A 20,170-nucleotide genomic window follows, 5' to 3' on the forward strand; every position below is an offset into this window, starting at 1 on the left:
AACTTTTTAAATTTTCTTTTAAGGACATATGACAGAATGGTCAAAGTAAATAACCCTTAATTTTTAAGTGATCAAAGTTTAGAGTCCAACAGTATCTGTGCTGGTGATCTCCCACAATACGGGAAATCAGACTTGTCTTAACCGGAAGAAATCAAACATTTATCACTTAACTCTTGACCTGGTCTGACTCACTACATGCTGATAAAATCTTTCTACAGCCTTGGAAAATGCCCTGAAACCTAGATTACCTAATGTAATCTAGATCAAGATGAATCAGGTGTCATTTTTACTCTCAAAACTATTCTGGGTCTACTCACAGAACGGAGAAGCATTTATATCCATTTAGAACACCTCAGAAACCCTAATTTATCTTCCAATGAGGAGAATATCATCTAACAATACTCTGACTAAAATTCAGGTCTTTTGGAAATGATTCATGTGGAATTACAAGGCATGACAATATGCTACTGAACCTCTGGAATCCTAATATTCTGGCCATAACCAATAAAATTAGCTTTAGAACAAACTAGCCATGCAAATTACCATGCTTCACAACTTTCAAATTTAGAAGAATCAAAATTTATACAGAGAGAAATCTGAATCAAGATTTAAATTATGGACCAAACTCTCATACTAGTTGCAATCCGCTGTATCTGTATCAATGAGCTGGTGCCTCTGATGAGTAAAGGGCAACCTGAACAAAGATGTCTGGTCTAGTTAACTTTTTTAGTTAACTTGCAGACAGATTCATAAATTACATGTGAAAGTACCTAATGTAAGTTAAGCATCTGATGAATATTTATTGAGTATGAGTTTGATCTTTATCTATTATTATTACAAATACTGAAAAGCTAGCAACTTCTCTAGGTAACACTCCTAATTCCTCAGTTTTTTAAGGAAATATTCTCTTCTCTGCTCATAAATGAACTAAAGAAGTATCCCTAGGTAGGGTAATTTGTGATGCTGGATTCAACATTTCAGTATTTTGTCTGTTTTTTTTTTTTTTTTTTGTGTGTGTGTGTGTGTGTGTGTGTGTGTGTGTGTGTGGCTTTTTTTGTTGGTTTGGTTTTTCAGAATTTTTCAAGTTTTTAATTCCACTTAATATGCAGTGTTATATTAGTTTCAGGTGTACAATATAGTGGCAATTCAACAATTCCATCTATCACCTGTGCTCATCACAACATATGCCTCCTTAATCCCCATCACCTATTTAACCCTCCACCCACCCCTCCCCCCAGTAACCATCAGTTTGTTTCCTTGAGTTAAGAATCTGTTTCTTGGTGTATCTCTTTCTTATTTTTTTCCTTTTGCTTGTTTTGTTTCTTAAATTCCACATATAAGTGACATCATATAGTATTTGTCTTTCTCTGACTAAATTATTTTGCTTAGGATTATATTCTAGAGCCATATCCATTTTGTTGCAAATGGTTAAGATTTCATTTTTTATGGCTGAATAATACTCCATTATGTGTGTCTGTGTGTATACATATATACACATCATTTTTATCCACTCATCAATCGATGGATACCTGGACTTCTTCCATATCATGGCTATTGTAAATAACGCTGCTATAAACATAAGGGTACATATATGGGTTTTTGAATACCTTAAAAGAACAGTATGCTAATCTAAAATCAAATCTATCTTTTCACATGAACAGAAATTTCACCAAAGAGGACAAACACATGGCCCACAAGCACATGAGAAAATGCTCCGCATCACTTGCCATCAGGGAAATACAAATCAAAACCACAATGAGATACCACCTCACACCAGTGAGAATGGGGAAAATTAACAAGGCAGGAAATAACAAATGTTGGAGAGGATGTGGAGAAAGGGGAAGTCTCTTGCACTGTTGGTGGGAATGGGAACTGGTACAGCCACTCTGGAAAACTATGTGGAGGTTCCTCAAAGAGTTAAAAATAGAACTGCCCTAGGACCCAGCAATTGCACTGCTGGGGATTTACCCCAAAGATACAGATGCAGTGAAATGGCAGGACACCTGCACCCCAATGTTTATTTTTTATTTTTTAAAAGATTTTATCTATCTATCTATCTATCTATCTATCTATCTATCTATCTATCATCTATCTATCTATGATACAGAAAGAGAGAGAAAGAGAGAGACAGACACAGGCAGAGGGAGAAGCAGGCTCCATGCAGGGGGCCCGACGTGGGACTTGATCCCAGGTCTCCAGGATCATGCCCTGGGCTGAAGGTGGTGCTAAACCACTAAGCCACCGGGGCTGCCCCACCCCAATGTTTATAGCAGCAATGTCCACAAGGAGTCTTGGGGTCCACTGAAAGATGAATGGATAAAGAAGATATATATATATATATATATATATATACATATATATATATATATACACACACACACAATGGAAAATTACTCAGCCATTAGAAACGATGAACACCCACCATTTGCTTCAACGTGGATGAAACTGGAGGGTATTATGCTGACTGAAGTAAGTCAATCGGAGAAGGACAAACATATGGTTTCATTCATACGGGGAATATAAAAAGTAGTGAATGGGATTACAGGGGAAAGGAGAGAAAATGAATGGGAAATATCAGTGAGGGTAACAGAACATGAGAGACTCCTAACTCTGGTAAACAAACAAGGAGTAGTGGAAGGGGATGTGGGCGGGGATGGGGTGACTGGGTGATGGGCACTGAGGAGGGCACTTGATGGGATGAGTGCTGGGTGTTATACTATATGTTGGCAAATCGAACTCCAATAAAAAATATACAAAAAAAAATCTATCTTTTCACCTATTTGAATAGTGTTTATCAAATTATCTGTGGTGGAGGGCCAAGTTTTTATTTTTCATCCCATGTGTCAAAGATGATACTTTTATAAAGTATACTAAAAATAAAATTAAGCAAAATATACACAAAATAGAAGTTTATAAAGTATTATATTCAACAGACATAATTATTTGAGTAAGTTGCCATAAGTTGTCTAAACTCTTATCCTTGATTTCTAGATTTACTTGTTACAGATGAGTAAAAAAGTTTATGAATGTGCATTGGTCGCTGGAACACACTTTTGAGCTATTACTGAATTAGAAGACTCCCGCCTTGAATTACACAATTCAGTAAAGAAATATGTATCACGTAATTGAAATTAAAGTGCTATTTCAAGGTTTAAAACAAATTCCTATAAGCAGGCGTAGAAATAGTAAAAAATGTGAAGTAACAAGACTTTCTGTGCTCTTCATTTTTTTCATTTAGCAACCATTAGCCCCTCAAACTTTCCCTTTTTCTTTCTTTTTCAAAGGATTTTATTTATTTGAGTGAGGGGGCGGGTAGAGAAAGAGCCGGAGGGGAGCCAGAGGGAGAAGCTGACTCCCCAATGAGCAGGAGCTAGTCCTGGGATTGAGTCCCAGGACTCCAAGATCATGACTTGAGCCAATGGCAGATGCTTAACCACCTGAGCCACCCAGGCATCCCCTTCACTCTTTTTTAAAGATTTTATTTATTTATGAGAGAGAGAGAGAGGCAGAGACACAGGCAGAAGGAGAAGCAGGCTCCATGCAGGGAGCCTTATGTGGGACTCGATCCCGTGTCTCCAGGATCTCGCCCTGGGCTGAAGGTGGCGCTAAACCGCTGAGCCACTTGGGCTGCCCCAGATAGAGAAAAATTCTAAGGACTAAGCCCTGGGAGGTATTCTAATGCTTACAGACTGGGGAGAAAAGGTGGCAACAAAAAAGGCAACTGGGAAGGACTGGGTACTTAGGAGGAAATCCAGAAGAGTATTGTGTCCTGGAAAATCAATGGAAAGAGATGAAGAGAGAAACTATAACAAATGCTGTTCACAGGTTGAATACTATGAGTGCTGAGAACTGACCACTGGATTTAGCAATGTAGTGGTCATTGGAACTTGACCAAAGTAGTGTGATGGGGCATATATGTGAAAGCCTAACTGGAAAAGATTAAAAAGAGTGTAGAATGCAGGGGGGCGGGGGGGGGGCATGGAGAGAGGCAAGACAGGAAAGAGGAGAGAGGAAACAAGAAAGGATATGAATGTATGCAAAAAGGAAGAGAAAAACTGGGAGGCAGGAAATGACCATAGTTCTTGAGGCATTTTACAATCGGAAGAAAAGAAATATAATAGTTGAAAGGTAAAAGAATGAAGTGGGAGTCAAGAAGAGTCTTCATTAAGATGATAGAAATAATAGCATATTGGTGTGTTGATTGAATGATCTTCTAGAAAGGAAAAAAATAATGCAGAGAGGAGAACTGCGAGAGCAAAAATATTGAGTAGGTGACAGGGAATGGGATGGGGAGGGAATGTTGGCCTATGGGAAGAGAAGCAAGTCCATCCACAGTAATGGGAGGGAAGCAAACTACAGACAAAGGGGAGGTTAAGTGTGTGGCAATAGGAACTCCCAGAAGTTGTTTTGACTGCTTCTACTTTCTCAGTGAAATAGGAAGCAAAACAAGATAATGAGCTGAGGATGAAGTGTTAGATTTATGAGAAGGTATAGGAATGAAATTCTCACTTAGGAGAATGGGAGTTACCAGATAAAGAAGATGCAGTATGGCTGCTGGGCAGCATTAAAAGTCTAGTACTGGTTAATTATCCAGAATTTGCTGTATACTGTTGTCCCTCTGTGCTCAGGATCTTCAATCTCCATACCCCTATACCATGTCATAGATTCCCCACCCTCCTTCACAAAGCATCAAACAAATTGATAAAAATGATTCTAAGATGTGAATGGTTGAACACTCAAAATGTCTAAAGGGCAAGACAAGAAATATAATTAAATGTCTAAGGATAAGAGAAAGTAATGTTTATCTTATAGGAATGGGACAGTTTGGGTCATACCGAGAAGTCCAAATATAAAATTAAGAAACTAACTTTGGTAAACCCAGGCACATCTAGCTGGATTTAAGCTGCTAATTTGAGACTCCTAGTGTATTATTACAATCAGGAGTGTTTGCATTTAATAGGAATTAAAATCTTCAAAGGAATGCCTTAACTCACTGGTTTCCTGAGGACCCATTAAGGGGATCCACAAAGTCACAACATTTTTATAACAATACTAATATATTACTTTTCTTTTTAAAATTCCCATTCTCTCTTAAGAGGCTACATAAGACATACACAAAATATGATGTCACAACAGATTGTTGAGGGAGCTTGGAGAGCCAAATGTTGTCTATTAAGCCTGACTCTAAAGAAATTTGCAAAAGGTAAAACTATGCCACTCTTGTCACCAATTTTTTGTTTTGGAAAGTTATTTTTCATAAAATATTTATGTTAACATGTAGCAGGTTTGTTATTTTTAAATGAATATTTAAAATTTTCTCAATTATAAATAGAATAAATAACCATAGATATAACACCTCATAAACAAAAAGCTCTTTGAGGGTCCTTGATAATTTTTAAGTGTTAGAGTCCTGAGACCAAAAATTTGAAAACTGATGAACTAGTGAATTCCTACAGTCTCTCCTAATAAAGAAGGGAAACTTACAAAAGAGTGGAAAAATTGTGGAAAGTGGTGATTGCCTATAATTTACAGGTAGCAGCTACCTAATCTGTTTAAACATCAGGCTGGCTGTGCCTATTCCATTTTTGTTTTAACAAACACAAAAATTCATATATGTAGGATGAGACCTGCACATTTTATAAGGTTTACTCTCTTGAGTTTAGATTCCTTTGGAAATCAAGCTAAAAACTGAAAAGCTGACATGAAAACTCGGAATATTACTCTATTTAAAATACATATCAATATCATTTACACAGGAAAAAGAATACTGTAAATAAACTCAAAATTGTTCAAAAGAGTTCAATAGTGAAATGTAGTATTTTTTAAATTATTGATTATAAATTCTGCAATACACTGTCTCTACCACTATGTGATATTTAAGCTATATGCATGAACTATGTCATGATGATCTAGGTTTGTCCAAAGAATACACTTCAGTTGTGAATTTATGCTTGCATCTTTATAACATCATCCTTAAGCACATCAAACAATATTTAGCTTGTGAAACATCCAAGCCAAAGTGACTGAAGGGTACAAAAACATTTGCCTGGTGCATCAGACAAAAACCTAAGAAAACTTAGTTTTCAAGTTACTTTTGAAACACTATCAGTGCCTTTTCCAGGAAACTGAAGAATACACCATGACAAAGAATTTCCTTGCCATCTCCCAACCTAGGATATTCTGACATAAGAAAGCACTCTTGAGACACATCTAGGCTTAAGGATTTATGACAGGGAATTCTTTTTAATGATTTGATTCTTAGATAAGCCAAAAAGTCTTTAAATACTTAAAAAAATTAATTCAATATCCTAAAAAACCTGACTAAACTAACAATTGGATAAATAAAGCCAAACTTTCTAGGTCCAATTCAACTCGCATTTAATCACATTTGCTGAAACCACTGGTTGTGATAGGTCTCCCAGATAAGAACATACAATTACTAGGCACAAGAAATTATCTGTCAAGTATGGGGATGAATAGAACCGAAAAGATTTATAACTGATACTAATAAGCAGAGGTAAGTTTAGGATCCTTATGAAACCTTAGGAAAGTAACATATCAAAAATGAAGTAAGAATTGAATCATTTTGGTAGTGTTTAAGTAAAGCAAAACAAAGGAATATTTAGATATGAGGTTACTCATGGATACAAATAAAATTTCTGAAACATTTTGGAACATACGTCTTCCTTCTCAGTGTTTAGGAAAATATTGAAACTATTCAAACAATTCAATTTCAGGGTAAGTGGAGAAGGAAAGTTTTAAGTAATGACTTCAAAAATTCCTTATTAATCCCTTTATATGTCCCTGATGTCAAAGAAACAGCTAAATTCAAAATTTCTAAATGAAATGCTTTATATGACAAAATTTTGAAATAATTTTTAGTTCTACTGAATTGCGTTTCACTCAGAGCCTCACATGGCAAAAAAGCTGAACCATAAGAAAACTTCTCCTTGCCTTTAGTAATAATTCAAATCACACAATCATCCTCAATTACATATTTTTTTTCCAGTTATGTGGCAAGTCTCACAACAGCAGGGGTCGCAATATACTAGTTAAATGTTTCAGGATACAAGAAAAGAGGATTAAATGTTCATATTGCACAGCTTTATTAGAACCTGAAAGATTCATGATTCATTGTACTCTAGTTAAAATAATCTCTCATTAAGTATAAAAAGAGTTTTCAGTTATGGGATCCCCAAATAATAATAAAGAAAACCTACTTAAAATCTGATAGCACTTTCAGTTGAAACAGCATCCCTTAAAAATCACTTCCGAAAAGTTCTAGCACATGTATAGCCTTACTAAAGTGGTTTTACATTTTTTGCAACTTTTAAAAAATAAGCAATTTCTACATATAAAATAGGTAATTCTTTAATTCAGTCATTAACTTGAACATATGTTAAGCTGATTTTCTTTCTAAAAAAACCCCCAAACTATTCATATTCTTCTCTATGCTCAATTCCTTCTCCATGACTACAATGAAGAAAATGTACCCCAAATTCTTCAAATTTTTGATTTGCAAAAGGTTTTTTCCATTTAAAAAAAAAATTCAATTCCATGGAATCACTCCAATCACTACTTGCCAAGAATAACCTAGAAAAATTTAGATTATCTACTGTTCAACACATAAAAATTCCAGTGGAGACAATAACTGATATTTCTAAAGATTTGATGGGAAAGAAGTCTAATTACATTCTCCTAGTTCAATTTTTTCCAAATGAACGAATCAAATCAGAGAACATAAAATCAATGAGTAAATCATAAATAGAAAAGAGAATAGAAAATACAGTTCATTGCACATAGAAATGGTAAATACTGCTTTCTGAATATTAAAAAGTTAAAATAATAATATATAATAAATAAAATATAATGTATATTAATATGCACATATGGATATATACACATGCATATATAAAGCATGTCACACACATGAGTACTAGATTGCAAACTGTACTTTCCTATAGATAGTGATAAAAGATGTTTGAATGTCACTGCTCTATACTAATTATATCTTATCCCTTTAAAATCTATGCTCTCTGTCTGTAATGCTTCCTTACTACAACTTCTATATAATAATAGTGTCCAGGGCAGCCTGGGTGGCTCAGCGGTTTAGCGCCGCCTTCAGCCCAGGGTGTGATCCTGGAGACCTGGGATCAGGTCCCATGTCAGGCTCCCTGCATGGAGCCAGCTTCTCCCTCTGCCTGTGTCTGTGCCTCTCTCTCTCTTTCTCTCTCTCTCTCTCTCTGTGTCTCTCATGAATAAATAAAATCTTTAAAAGATAATAATAATAGTGGCCAAAGACCAGAGATATTAAATATATCATTTAATTACTTAATTGAGAAGTTCAGTTTATCGTGTTAAGAGATAATGATATAATTTTCCACATAAGTAACATACAAATTAACAAGTATAAAAATGACTCTTCTATTATTAATCATTTATCAGGAAATCATTTATACACTAAGTACAATTTCCTTGGACACAGCAGAGAGAACAATCAAACAAAATAGGTTTCTTTACAGTTAAAAGAAATGTTACAAAGTCCATGCAATAAACTTTACTAGGAGCAGTATGTAATTGGGAAGAAAACCTTTTGGGCATTTATTTGGAATTCGTTTTTAACAAAATATACTTCAAATAAGCTCAGTTGTCAGTTTCCAGGACCACAGGAGATTAGAAATATATCATTAGAGGAAAGGAAAATTGCTGCTATAGAACTGCTGCTGGTACAGAAATGAGAAGCGGCAGCTAAAAATAAGAGGAGAAAACAGAAAACCTGTGTATAAAAATTAAAAATACATGGAATTTTGGAACCATTTAGCAAGGAGAAATACTTCAGCACAGTCATATTTACACTCCTATATAATAAACTATCTTCAAAATTACAACTTGAATCAGCGATTTTAAAAAACAGTCACAGCTAATACTCATAAAGCACTTGAACCCAGGTACTCTGGCTCCAAAGCCCAAGGTATTCACCTACACTATACTTTTCAATAAAAATTTAAATTATGTTTATTGTATTAAAGTACATTTAAGAAAATGTTTATAAAAGAAAGATATAATCAACTTTAAAAGTCTTTATATAAAATGATTAAACACCCTTAATAGTATAAGCTGAGAAAACTTACCTATCAAAAAGATCTATTTCTGGATATCTATAGTTTGTATTCTATATAATATCATATATTTATAATTTTGTAACACTGTACTCTCATTTAATCCTTCCCTATTAATATGAACTATTTTCTATACACTGAAGATGAGAAAACTGACATACAGGTTAAATAATTTGCACAATAGCTAATAACTAAAGCCAATATTCAAAGTCATATAGTCTGGCTCCAGAATTCTAGGTTTAATCAATGTGCCCTGTGCTACTACAGTTGCTAGATACACTAGATATGGTAGTATAGCTATAATGTCTCAGGATGTATTTTTTAAGGGATTCTAGTAATCCTGGAAACCCAGGCACCTGGCCGGCTTAGGCAGTAGAGCGTTTGACTCGATCTTGAGAGTTGTGAGTTCAAACCTCACAATGGGTGTAGAGGTTACTTAAAAATAAAAATCTTTAGGGGCACCTGGGTCACTCAGTCAGCTAAGCATCTGCCTTCAGCTCAGGTCATGATCCCAGGGTCCTGGGATCGAGCCCCACGTCAGGCTCTCTGCTCGGTGGGAGGCTTGCTTCTCTTTCCCCCTCTGCCTGTAGCCCCCCCTGCTTGTGCTCTCTATTTCATCAAATAAATAAATAATACCTTAAAAATAAATAAATAAATAAATAAATAAATAAATAAATAAATAAATAAATAAATATCTTCTTAAAAATTTCAGAAAAACTAGAAAATACCTTTCAGGATCATTAGGCTGCTTGCTCACCAGCATTCCAGTTCTAATCCTTCCAAGCATTTGCCCACCCCCTTAAATTTGACCTAGCCATATGACTTCCTATTATCAATAGAAATATAAACAAAAATTATATTTATCACTTCAGAGTGGAAGCCTTCAAGAGAAGTTTGCCAATCTCCATATTTTTCTTTCTTCCTTCTCTGGAGCCATGTGGCTTGGAGGTTCTGGTAGTCTTGGTCTCTGACTGATGCTAACATAGACCAACACTTTTACTTACTCATTATGGATATATAATATGAGCAAGAAGTAAACCTTTGATGTGTTTTAAGCTACTGAGATCTCAAGGTTGTTTATTAACAATTATAGCCTTCTCTTCCACTAATAAAATTTGATAGATAGGTTTTTCCTGGGAGGTAATAAAGGGACCGTTTTTGGGCCATGATAAATACAAACAATTTTAAGTTTACAAAATGGTTAAGTTCTAAAAATTCATATTGAAATCAGTTACTTGGAATTTGGAACATTTTTTTTTCCACAGGCTCACCTTCTAAAAGGCCTACAGAAGCTTATTTAATAATTTAAATGAAAAAGAGGTAGAAAATAATAGTACCTTTAAAATAATTAAACTAAAAGAATGTGAGAGAAGCAAATAAATGTAAACCTGTAGATATTCTAAATACTGATAGACATTTAAAATTTTTTTTAATTTAAATTCAATTTGCCAACATATAGTATGACACCCAGTGCTCATCCCATCATTGATAGACATTTTGAAGTATTTTAAAGAAGTTGAAGGCACTGTTCTGTAGTATATTTTAATTCCTCTTCAATATGTACATCTTCTCCCTTATCTTGGAATATCAGTAGATTTCTCTTTTGTTTATTATGTATGACTGCCATTGCTTCCATGGCTTGCAAGTGGAATGAAAAGGTGGAACTAAAGAAAGTTATTAAGCAAAGCATACATGAACATTTGAAAAAAAATTGCTTAAGTTAAAATTCAATGACTTGTGAGCTGAATAAAAGTCACTGAATAAAATTTAATAAAATTAAATAAAATTCAATGACTTTTATTCTGTGTGACAAGTTTTTCTTTTTTAACCTTTCTCACTCCTGAGCTATAGACCTATGTTTCTATCTGCTCACTGAACATCTTTGTCTGTGTCTCCAAAATGTCTCAAACTGAATCTACTGCTGTCTCCCTCCAACTACTTCCTTCACACTTCTTCCTGTTCCTGGCACTAGCATTCTAACCATCATCTCTCTATCATTACCCACATTTGAAAAGTAGCATGTCATACTAAGTCTTGCTTTAATATGTATCTCTTTAGCTCTTTACATTAGCCTTATGCCTGACATACTACCTCTTCCCTACTCCATGTTTTCTGTACTTTTGGTCTTGCTGTTACAACAGATTATGATTCTCATCTTTCGACTCTAATTCTAGTCCCTCCAGTAGAATAATGTCAGATTAATTTTTCTAGAGCAGCACTCTGATTGTGATATAAATAGCTCAAAAACCTGCAATGATTCTCACCATCAACCAAATTAAGCAGACCTTCTTAGCATAGCCTTAACCTTCATAATACCCTATAAGAGCATAAACCCCATTTATTTTCAGGATTATCTCCTGCTATCTTCTTAGTTGTTTTTCCTCATACTGACCTAGCACCATCTGTGCCTTAGATAATGTTGATCACTTTATCAGAAATACTTCCTATGGCTTCCATTCTTCTTAATTTTATAAAGATCACCTTGTTAAAAGGACAAATCTGTCAATGTCATCTCAAATGACATTCTGCCTATGAAGTACTAATAAGGGAACAGTCTCTCTTTTGAATCTCAATATACCCACAGATTGAAACGTATTTCCCTATAATGCTTAGCATTTGTGCTTTGCCATAGATTTTCAACATTTTCCTGAATTAAAATTGAATCAAACTGCACATACATCACAGGAAAGTAAAAATAAATAATCTACTTAGTTTGTCAATAAATATTTAATATCTATGAGGAGGGTATTTGCACTCAGAGAATAGGAGGTCAGCAACATTTATAGAATGTCCACTTTGATCAAGTGATGATGATGATGGTGGTGGTAAAAAATGATTATAACTAATATTTATTAAGAAAATACTGTGTCAGGTACTATTCTAAGCACTCTGTATGCAATACTTTATTTAATCTTCCAAAGAACTTTAAGTAGGTTATAATTATTATCACCATTTTAGAGATGAAAAAACTGAATCAAAGTTTCGGTAACTTGCCCAACATAACACAGTTAGAAGTAAAGGCAGTCATAATTCTAATAGGACAGTCTGACTCCAGAAATTGAGCTCTAGAAGAGATGAAATATTTTGTGTACTAAATATTATATCTTATTTATAATATTATAATCACAATATAATATCACAAAACTTATTATTTGTTAACAAAATATAGACTGGGTATCTTTAAGTAATTTCCCCAAAATCTCTTTTAAACCATTTGTTTTATAAAAGTAGGTCACTAGATACTGTATAAACCAAATAGTCTCTGAAGTCCTGCAGGACAAGAAGTATAACTTATTCATCTGCATACACTGAAACCTGACCTAATGTTTTTTACATAATTCTGCTAGATTTATGAGAAATAAAGGATCACATGAATTAAATTCAAAGCCCCATCAATTTTGCTTTTAAAGTTTTCTGTTTCCTTGTTAAATGTATTTCTTTGTTTCACAAAAGCAATTTTTGAAAGTGCTTTTCAATAGTTTCTTCTACAATGTAAAATAAAAGTCCTGTGCAATATTTGTGGACTGGCCAATGGGCCACATGTTCTTGGACTAAGTGACAAAGGGTTTTCCTATTCTGAGAAAAGGAGTAAGAAATAAATTTCCTTAAAACTTACTTTAAGGGGAGTTGGAGAATTAAAATTTTAAATTATAGCTCTGCATACTCTACTGACATGGTCTACTTAATATAACTATACAGTATAGTTTATTATAGTAGATAATAAATCCAACTGTGGCAGCAGATGTAACTGAGTTTCAATATGAGCTTTGCCTTTTATCACTTACCACTATTGGTAACTTAAAAAATATTTGAAAACAGAAAACTACAAAAAAAAAAAAAAAAAGAATGAAACAGTACTGAAACAAAGGAACAGAGTCTTAAAAGATGAGTAAGAATTTGCTTTCTGACTGAAAAAACACAGTGGCATTCCATGTAGAGCAAAAAGAAGGTGGACAGACACCTAGGCATAAAAGAGCTTGTTTAAGGAACTGTATACAGTGTAATGTATGTTCAGTATATGTTCAGTCTAAATCTAAGTATAAAGTATATGTTGGGGAATAGTAGGTGCCTGTAAGGACAGACATTGAATGGATCATAAAGGATTTGTTAATACTCTTCCAAGAAGCATTAAGTATGAATTCAAGAGTGAATTCTTGAATCCATCCTTGCTAGATATCTTGCTAACAGCTAAAGGAAATAATGTATTACTAACCAAATCTGCCAATACAGTATTTTCTATCTCATGCTACAAAAATTGTCCTTTTGTATTCAATGACAAAAAGGCTGTGGCAATTTGTGTACTCAAAAGCATTGTTTAAAAGTATAGCAGAATATAAGGACTTAAATGATATCCACTTTTTAAAAAACTGAAGAGAATATAATCTTCCCTTCTTGCTTCTTTGGTAGTATGTTCATATTTTCACTTTGGTTTCCCTTTCATACGGATAAATGAAGTCAAGAGTTAAAAGTTTCTATTCCATTTCATTCTATAGCACCATGGAAATCCTGGCACATGTTATTTTTCATTCATTCAGCTTATTTTAGTATTAAGTCACAATCAAAAAACATATACAGAATAATCTTTGCTCAGCAGACTTCAACACAGGCTCAATTTTCCAGTGGTGTTGGAAATTTGAAGCAACACTGTCATTAATTTCTAGAAGGCATACCTAGGAGTGCAGTGAGCTTGGGGAGCAGTCCAACTTGTACCATCTTATTCCTCAGTCCTGTGTCAAAGGATAAGTTTAGTAAAAGCCGGAGGGTGATATTCAGCAGATCTTCATGTTCACAAGGTATCATTTTTACCAGTTTTTCAACGATGTCCATTTCCACCTATGTAATATAATATAATTGCAGTGAGGTTCTGTTGTACAATACGGCAAAAAAACAAAAAAAAACCCCAAATAATTACTTTTCATTGTTTTTCTACCCTCATGTGTATCTATTTTATAATTATGTGTTAATCTATTTATTCTCATTTTAAACTATAAACTTCTCTAAAATAAAACTTTTGAGGAAAGAAATGTATTATTTCTACATCATCCCTTCCTTCCTCTACTTAACAGTATCAACTGGAGGACAAATTACACTGGGTTCTTGAAAACACATTATTGAATGCCATCTAAGTGCCAGACCCTGTGCTAGCTCAAACAAGATCTTGTCTTGGCTTTCAAGGATTCTCCAGTCTAAAAAGAGAGCAGACAGGGGATCCCTGGGTGGCGCAGCGGTTTGGCGCCTGCCTTTGGCCCAGGGCGCGATCCTGGAGACCTGGGATCGAATCCCACATCAGGCTCCCGGTGCATGGAGCCTGCTTCTCCCTCTGCCTATGTCTCTGCCTCTCTCTCTCTCTGTGACTATCATAAATAAATAAAAAAAAATTAAAAAAATAAAATAAAATAAAAAGAGAGCAGACAAATACAACAAATAATTAAAATGTAATGTAATAAGAATGGAATGCACAAAGTCCTCTGGAAGCAATATGGAAAAACTACTAAGCTACCTAGAACAGAAAAGACTTCAAATGATGAACAAATTTTTTTAAATGTGTGATAATTTGATCTCTGGTTAAGAAAGGCAAGGACAATCGACAAAAAAAAGCCAGTGGATAGGCATTTGGCCTGAAAGAGCTTATCTGGGGGGGCACTGCAAATGCTTTGGTATGGCAGGGCATAAGTATAAATTGGAAAATGGCAGGAGCCTGTTAAACACATAGTGGACAAATCACAAAAAGATTTAAATGCTCTGCTAAGAAGAATGCCTAAATGATTTTAAGTCCAGAGGGTAATGTGGTCAGAACAGTAGCATAAAGATAAGCATATCACTACATACAGACATATATAAATATATGCATGCAAAGAATAGGACACAAACAAATTAATTGGGGGCATTGTATAAGGATGGACTGAAATAGGCAGAGATCAAAAGTAGGTACACTTAGTATCTTGCATTAGGCACTATATGTGATTAGGTTCTGAATCAAAGAAAGAAAAAGATGATGAAGAGGAAATAATCTGAGAGATGTTAAGGAGATATGGTCAGAGCATCTGAAGGAGAAGTGAAGAGAAAGCACTGAAGATGACTTTCAGGTTTCTGGCTTGGTCAATGTGTTGGGGGGCCCGAAGACTACCCCAAGGTTCAGTAATTTGCTAGAAGGACTCACAAGACTCAGCACGTAGTCATCTTTATAACTGATTTATTACAATGAAAGGATGCAAAGCAAAATCAGAAAAGGGAAAAGAGCTTGATCTCACGACCCTGAGATGATGACCTGTGGGTGCTTATCTGAGTTGTGCTACCTAGGCATACCCACCCTTGCCATTTCTTAATTGCAGTCTTTCATTGACTACAAAAAAATCACATTGCTAATTGAATACTCAATAAAACTTTTTCCTCTCATTCCATGCTAAGGAGTGAACATTGATTTTTTTGAAAAAAAAAAAAAAACAAACTAAATTGACAATCCAACAATGATTTTTCCTTTAGATCTCTATCTTCACAGTTACACTGTAATTAAAAAGTACAAATCCGTCTTCAAAGACTCTTTAACTTTGGCTCTCCCTTTCTCTGAGTTCAGTATTCTAAGCAAGCTGGGACAATCATTCATTTGTTAACTTCCTACAATTTTCACAGAGGCCAGTTACAAAGATTTGTCAAATTTATACAAAACCATAATTCTATCAATAGCATGAATAACACCTTTTCTAGCTCTGTTCATTCATTCAACAAATATTTTTACCTTAAACCATTGGAACACATTAGTGAACAAGGAAGAAATAATTCATGCCTTCATAGAGCTTATATTCTAAAAGGAGTAATACATAGTAAAGAAATAGTACCATGAAAAATGAGTGGATCTGATATAATCTCAGTGTGAAGAGTTGTCAAAGCTTCTCTGAGGAAGAATAATCTCCTAGATGAACAGAAGTTATCTAATGTTAATTGAGGAGGCAAAGAGCAGCCTAGATGGAAACAATAATAGCATGTGCAAAGGCCCTGAGGTGACATGGAAAATTTAGCATTCAAGGAACTCTAAAAATTATCCTTCTGACTACAAAGTAGAAAACGTATTGGAAGGAGGCCAAAATAGAAACAGTGAGATTAATTAACATGCTACAGAAGTAGTCAAGTAGAGGCATTAGTGATTTAAAAAAAAAAAAAAAGCAGAACTATGTGCCTAGTCCTATGCTGGACAGGGTGGGAGATATAAAGATGAATAAAAAATACTTCTGAAAAAGGAAAAAAAAAAAAGAAAAGTAGGCAGAACCTCAAATTTACTCTTAGGATATAAAAATCTGAACAGGATATGTGGTTCCTACTCTTAACTACAAGAAAATTCCAAATATAAAATCATAACTTAAAAAATAACCATCAGAGAGCTGAGGTTGCAAGGAAATCAACTGGCCTGAAATATAAGGAAAATAGGCACCCTTAAAGAGATAAGAGTCATGAGCACTGGTTTATATATGGCAAATCCCTGGAGAAAAAAGAGTTGTACTGGGAAAGAAGACTGAAAGAAAAATTTTAAACAAATTGTTAAAGGTCAAGTGTGAAGTAGCCTGACTACTGTGAAGCTGCAGATTTTCAGGGAGTTTGAAACCATTTGCAAGGTCTTTTCCAAGCACCTTATCAGAAGATCACAGAAAATACTGGGGACAGGACCAGAGATCAAAGGAAACTTCCCTCTCAGTAGAGGGAATCTTAGGGAGGTAATTGCTGCCACTGGGGAAAAGGCATAAAATTCTGTCCAGATCTTTGTCTCCTTTTTCCTCTTAAAAAAAAAAAAAAGACTTAAAATAAGCTCAAACCCTATCACATCCAAAATACAGGTGAAGACCCACTGCAGCTGAGAAAAAGAGAAAAAAATTCCTGAGGAGAGGTGTTGACAGGATGACTTAGGAAGCCCCACTGCTGAGAACTATGGACACAACACCCAGCTAAGACTTACCTAAAGCTCAATTAGAACAAAAAAACGTCTCCTTTCTTCCCTCCTCTTCCTTGACCCTGGTACCAAATTAGCAAAAGCCAAGTAACAAGTAATATAGCGCTATATTGTTGGGAGGGGTTAAAATGAAGTGAGAGGTCCTCTTTGAAACACAGACACATTGGGAAAGTCTGAAGAGAAGGATGGAACATCAACACTGAGAAAAACTCTCTGGCAACCAATACCCCACACTGAAGACATAGTAACGCTACGTGGGTGTGAGCTCATGATGAAGGAGAGTAACCAAATACAGCTAAACTCCTGACAAGATTGACTTAATCTCACACACTAAAGGCTGAGAAAATAAGGTCTGCCCATTTTTTAAAAAGATTTTATTTATTTATTCATGAGAGACAGAGAGACAGGCAGAGACACAAGCAGAGGGAGAAGCAGGCCCCACGCAGGGAGCCTGACGTGGGACTCGATCCCAGGTCTCCAGAATCATGCCCTGGGCTGAAGGACGGCACTAAACCACTGAGCCACCCAGGTTGCCCCAGGTCTGCCCATTTTTAGATATAGATAGTATTTATCTCAATCTCAACTAATCTACATCTGGTGTCTAGCTTTCAATCAGAAATTATGATACATGAAAACCAAGAGAATACCTACTGAAGGCAGCTAACAGAACCAGACTTAAATATGACACGTATAATTATCAGAGAATTTAAAATAACATCCAAGAATTACTATTAATAATAGTGATTGATATGTTAAAGGCTCTACTGGAAAAAATGGATAACATAAATGAACAGAGAATTTGAAGAGAAAAAGATACTGAAGGAATTAAATGGAAACATTAAGTACACACACACATACACTACAGAGAAAGAAAACCTTCATGGGCTTACTAGCAGACTCAATATAGCTAATGACAGAGTAAGTAAGCCTGGAGGCAGGTCAATAGAAATTTTCTAAACTGAACCGCCCCCCAAAAAAAAGAAAGAAAAAGAAAAAAAACTGAAAAGAATAAAATAGCAACACAGTACCTAAGAGCCATGAAACAGTAACAAATGGATTAACATGCATAACTGAAATCCAGTAGAAGAGGTACAGAATGGGACAGAAGTAGTACTTGAAGAGATAATGGCTAAGGATTTTCCAAAAATAATGAAATAATCAAACCACATACGTAAGTTCAAGGAACTCTAAGTAGAACACAACACACACAAACATGCCTAGAAAGACATATGTTCAAACTGCTGAAAAGCAAAGATAAAATCTTGCAGGCAGGTAGAAAATAAAAGACTCATTACATATAGAAGACAAAATATAAGTATTAAATTATGCTTTTTGTCAAAAACTATGAAAGCCAGAAAATGGAGTGATATTTATAAAGTATGTCAACTTAGAATTCTGAATACAGTGAAAATATATTCCAATAATCAATAATGAAACCAAAAGCTGGTTCTTTGAAAATATTGATAAATGACTAACCTATAAAAGAGAGAGAAAGAAGAAACAAAGTACCAATATCAGTAATGAAATGAGGAATAATCACCGTAGTCCTTTGGACTCTAAGAACATAAGAAGGAAAAAGTATAAAAAAATTTTATGCCTATACATTTGACAACATAGATGAACTGGATATATTCCTTGAAAGATAAAAACTACAAAGCTACCACTCAAATAGTAACAGATAACATGATAGTCCACTGCTATGAAAGAAATTAGAAAACTCCAGGCCCAGATGACTTTCTTACTGGTGAATATTATTAAATATTTAAACTGAAATAATACCACACACGAACTGTTCCAGAAAAACTGAAAAGGGAATGTTCCCCAACTCATTCTATAAGGACACAGTCATTCTAATAGGAAAACCAGACCAAGACATCATAAGAAAACTATAAATTAGTAATCCCTCATGAACACAGACACAAAAATCCATAACAATATATACCTAATCAAATCTAGCAATATATAAAAAGGCAGTATATCATGAAGAAGTGATATTTATCCTCTGAATGTAAGATTGGCTCAATATCTAAAGTCAATCAATGCAATTCACTATGTCTACAGTCAAAAGAAGAAAAACCATGTGATCATCTCAACTGATGCAGAAAAGGCCTTTAACAAAAATCTAACATCTATTTATGATAAAAAGTCTCAGCAAACTAGACCTAGAACTTATATAAACTGACACAGTGTTTACAAAAAAATCTACATAACATTCTATTTGATAGTAAAACACATTGTTTTCCTCCTAAGATTGGTAACAAGACAGAAGTATCCATTTGTAGCATTCCTTTTTTTTTAATAATTTTTTTAAAATTTATTTATGATAGTCACAGAGAGAGAGAGAGAGAGAGGGGCAGAGACATAGGCAGAGGGAGAAGCAGGCTCCATGCACCGGGAGCCTGACGTGAGATTCGATCCCGGGTCTCCGGGATCGCGCCCTGGGCCAAAGGCAGGCGCTAAACCGCTGCGCCACCCAGGGATCCCTGTAGCATTCCTTAACATCATACTAGAGGGCTTCGCCAGTACAGTAAGGGAAAATAAAGGAGAGAAGGAAAGAAAGAAAAAAAGAAAACAACGAGCTGAGAAAGAGCAAACATACAGATTTAAATGAAAGAAATACAACTTTCTATTTATAGATAACATAATAGTCTACTTAGAAAATCTCTAAGAATCTATAAAAAGCCATTACAATGACAAAACTGAATTCAGTAAGGTCATAGGACACAAAGTAAATATACAAAAATCAATTGTAACTTCTATATGCCATTATTCAACAACAGGAAACTGATCATTTATTTTTTAAGAACTATTTCTAATAGTAAAACAGGTATAAATCTAACAAAATATGTGTAAAATATTTATGCTAAAAAACATAAAATGATGGAAAGATCTATATAAATGGAGCACTATACTATGTTCATGGGGGAAAATCTGGTGTAGTTAATATATTGAATCTTGCCAATAATTTTAATGCAATCCCAGTCAAGATTCCTGTTTTTTTTTTTTTTAAAGAAATAGATTAGTTGATTCTAATGTATACAGAAAGGTAAAGAATATTAAATAGTCAGAAAAATTTGAAAAAGAATAAACATTTGAGCCCTTATACCACCTG

General features: G+C 34.6%; 1 protein-coding gene across 2 annotated transcripts in view; it reads right to left on the reverse strand.

Moving 5' to 3' along the window:
- The window catches only part of KIFAP3 (kinesin associated protein 3), a 146,386-nt gene that overhangs the window by 77,492 nt on the left and 48,724 nt on the right, over positions 1–20,170 (reverse strand). For both annotated transcript variants that reach the window (XM_026003320.2, XM_026003319.2), the window contains exon 10: positions 13,790–13,952. In XM_026003320.2, the coding sequence (XP_025859105.1) occupies positions 13,790–13,952 (163 nt within the window). The remainder of the gene's footprint in view (positions 1–13,789; positions 13,953–20,170) is intronic.

The sequence above is a fragment of the Vulpes vulpes genome, chromosome 13 (assembly GCF_048418805.1).
Source record: "Vulpes vulpes isolate BD-2025 chromosome 13, VulVul3, whole genome shotgun sequence".
In the NCBI taxonomy this organism is placed as follows: domain Eukaryota; kingdom Metazoa; phylum Chordata; class Mammalia; order Carnivora; family Canidae; genus Vulpes; species Vulpes vulpes.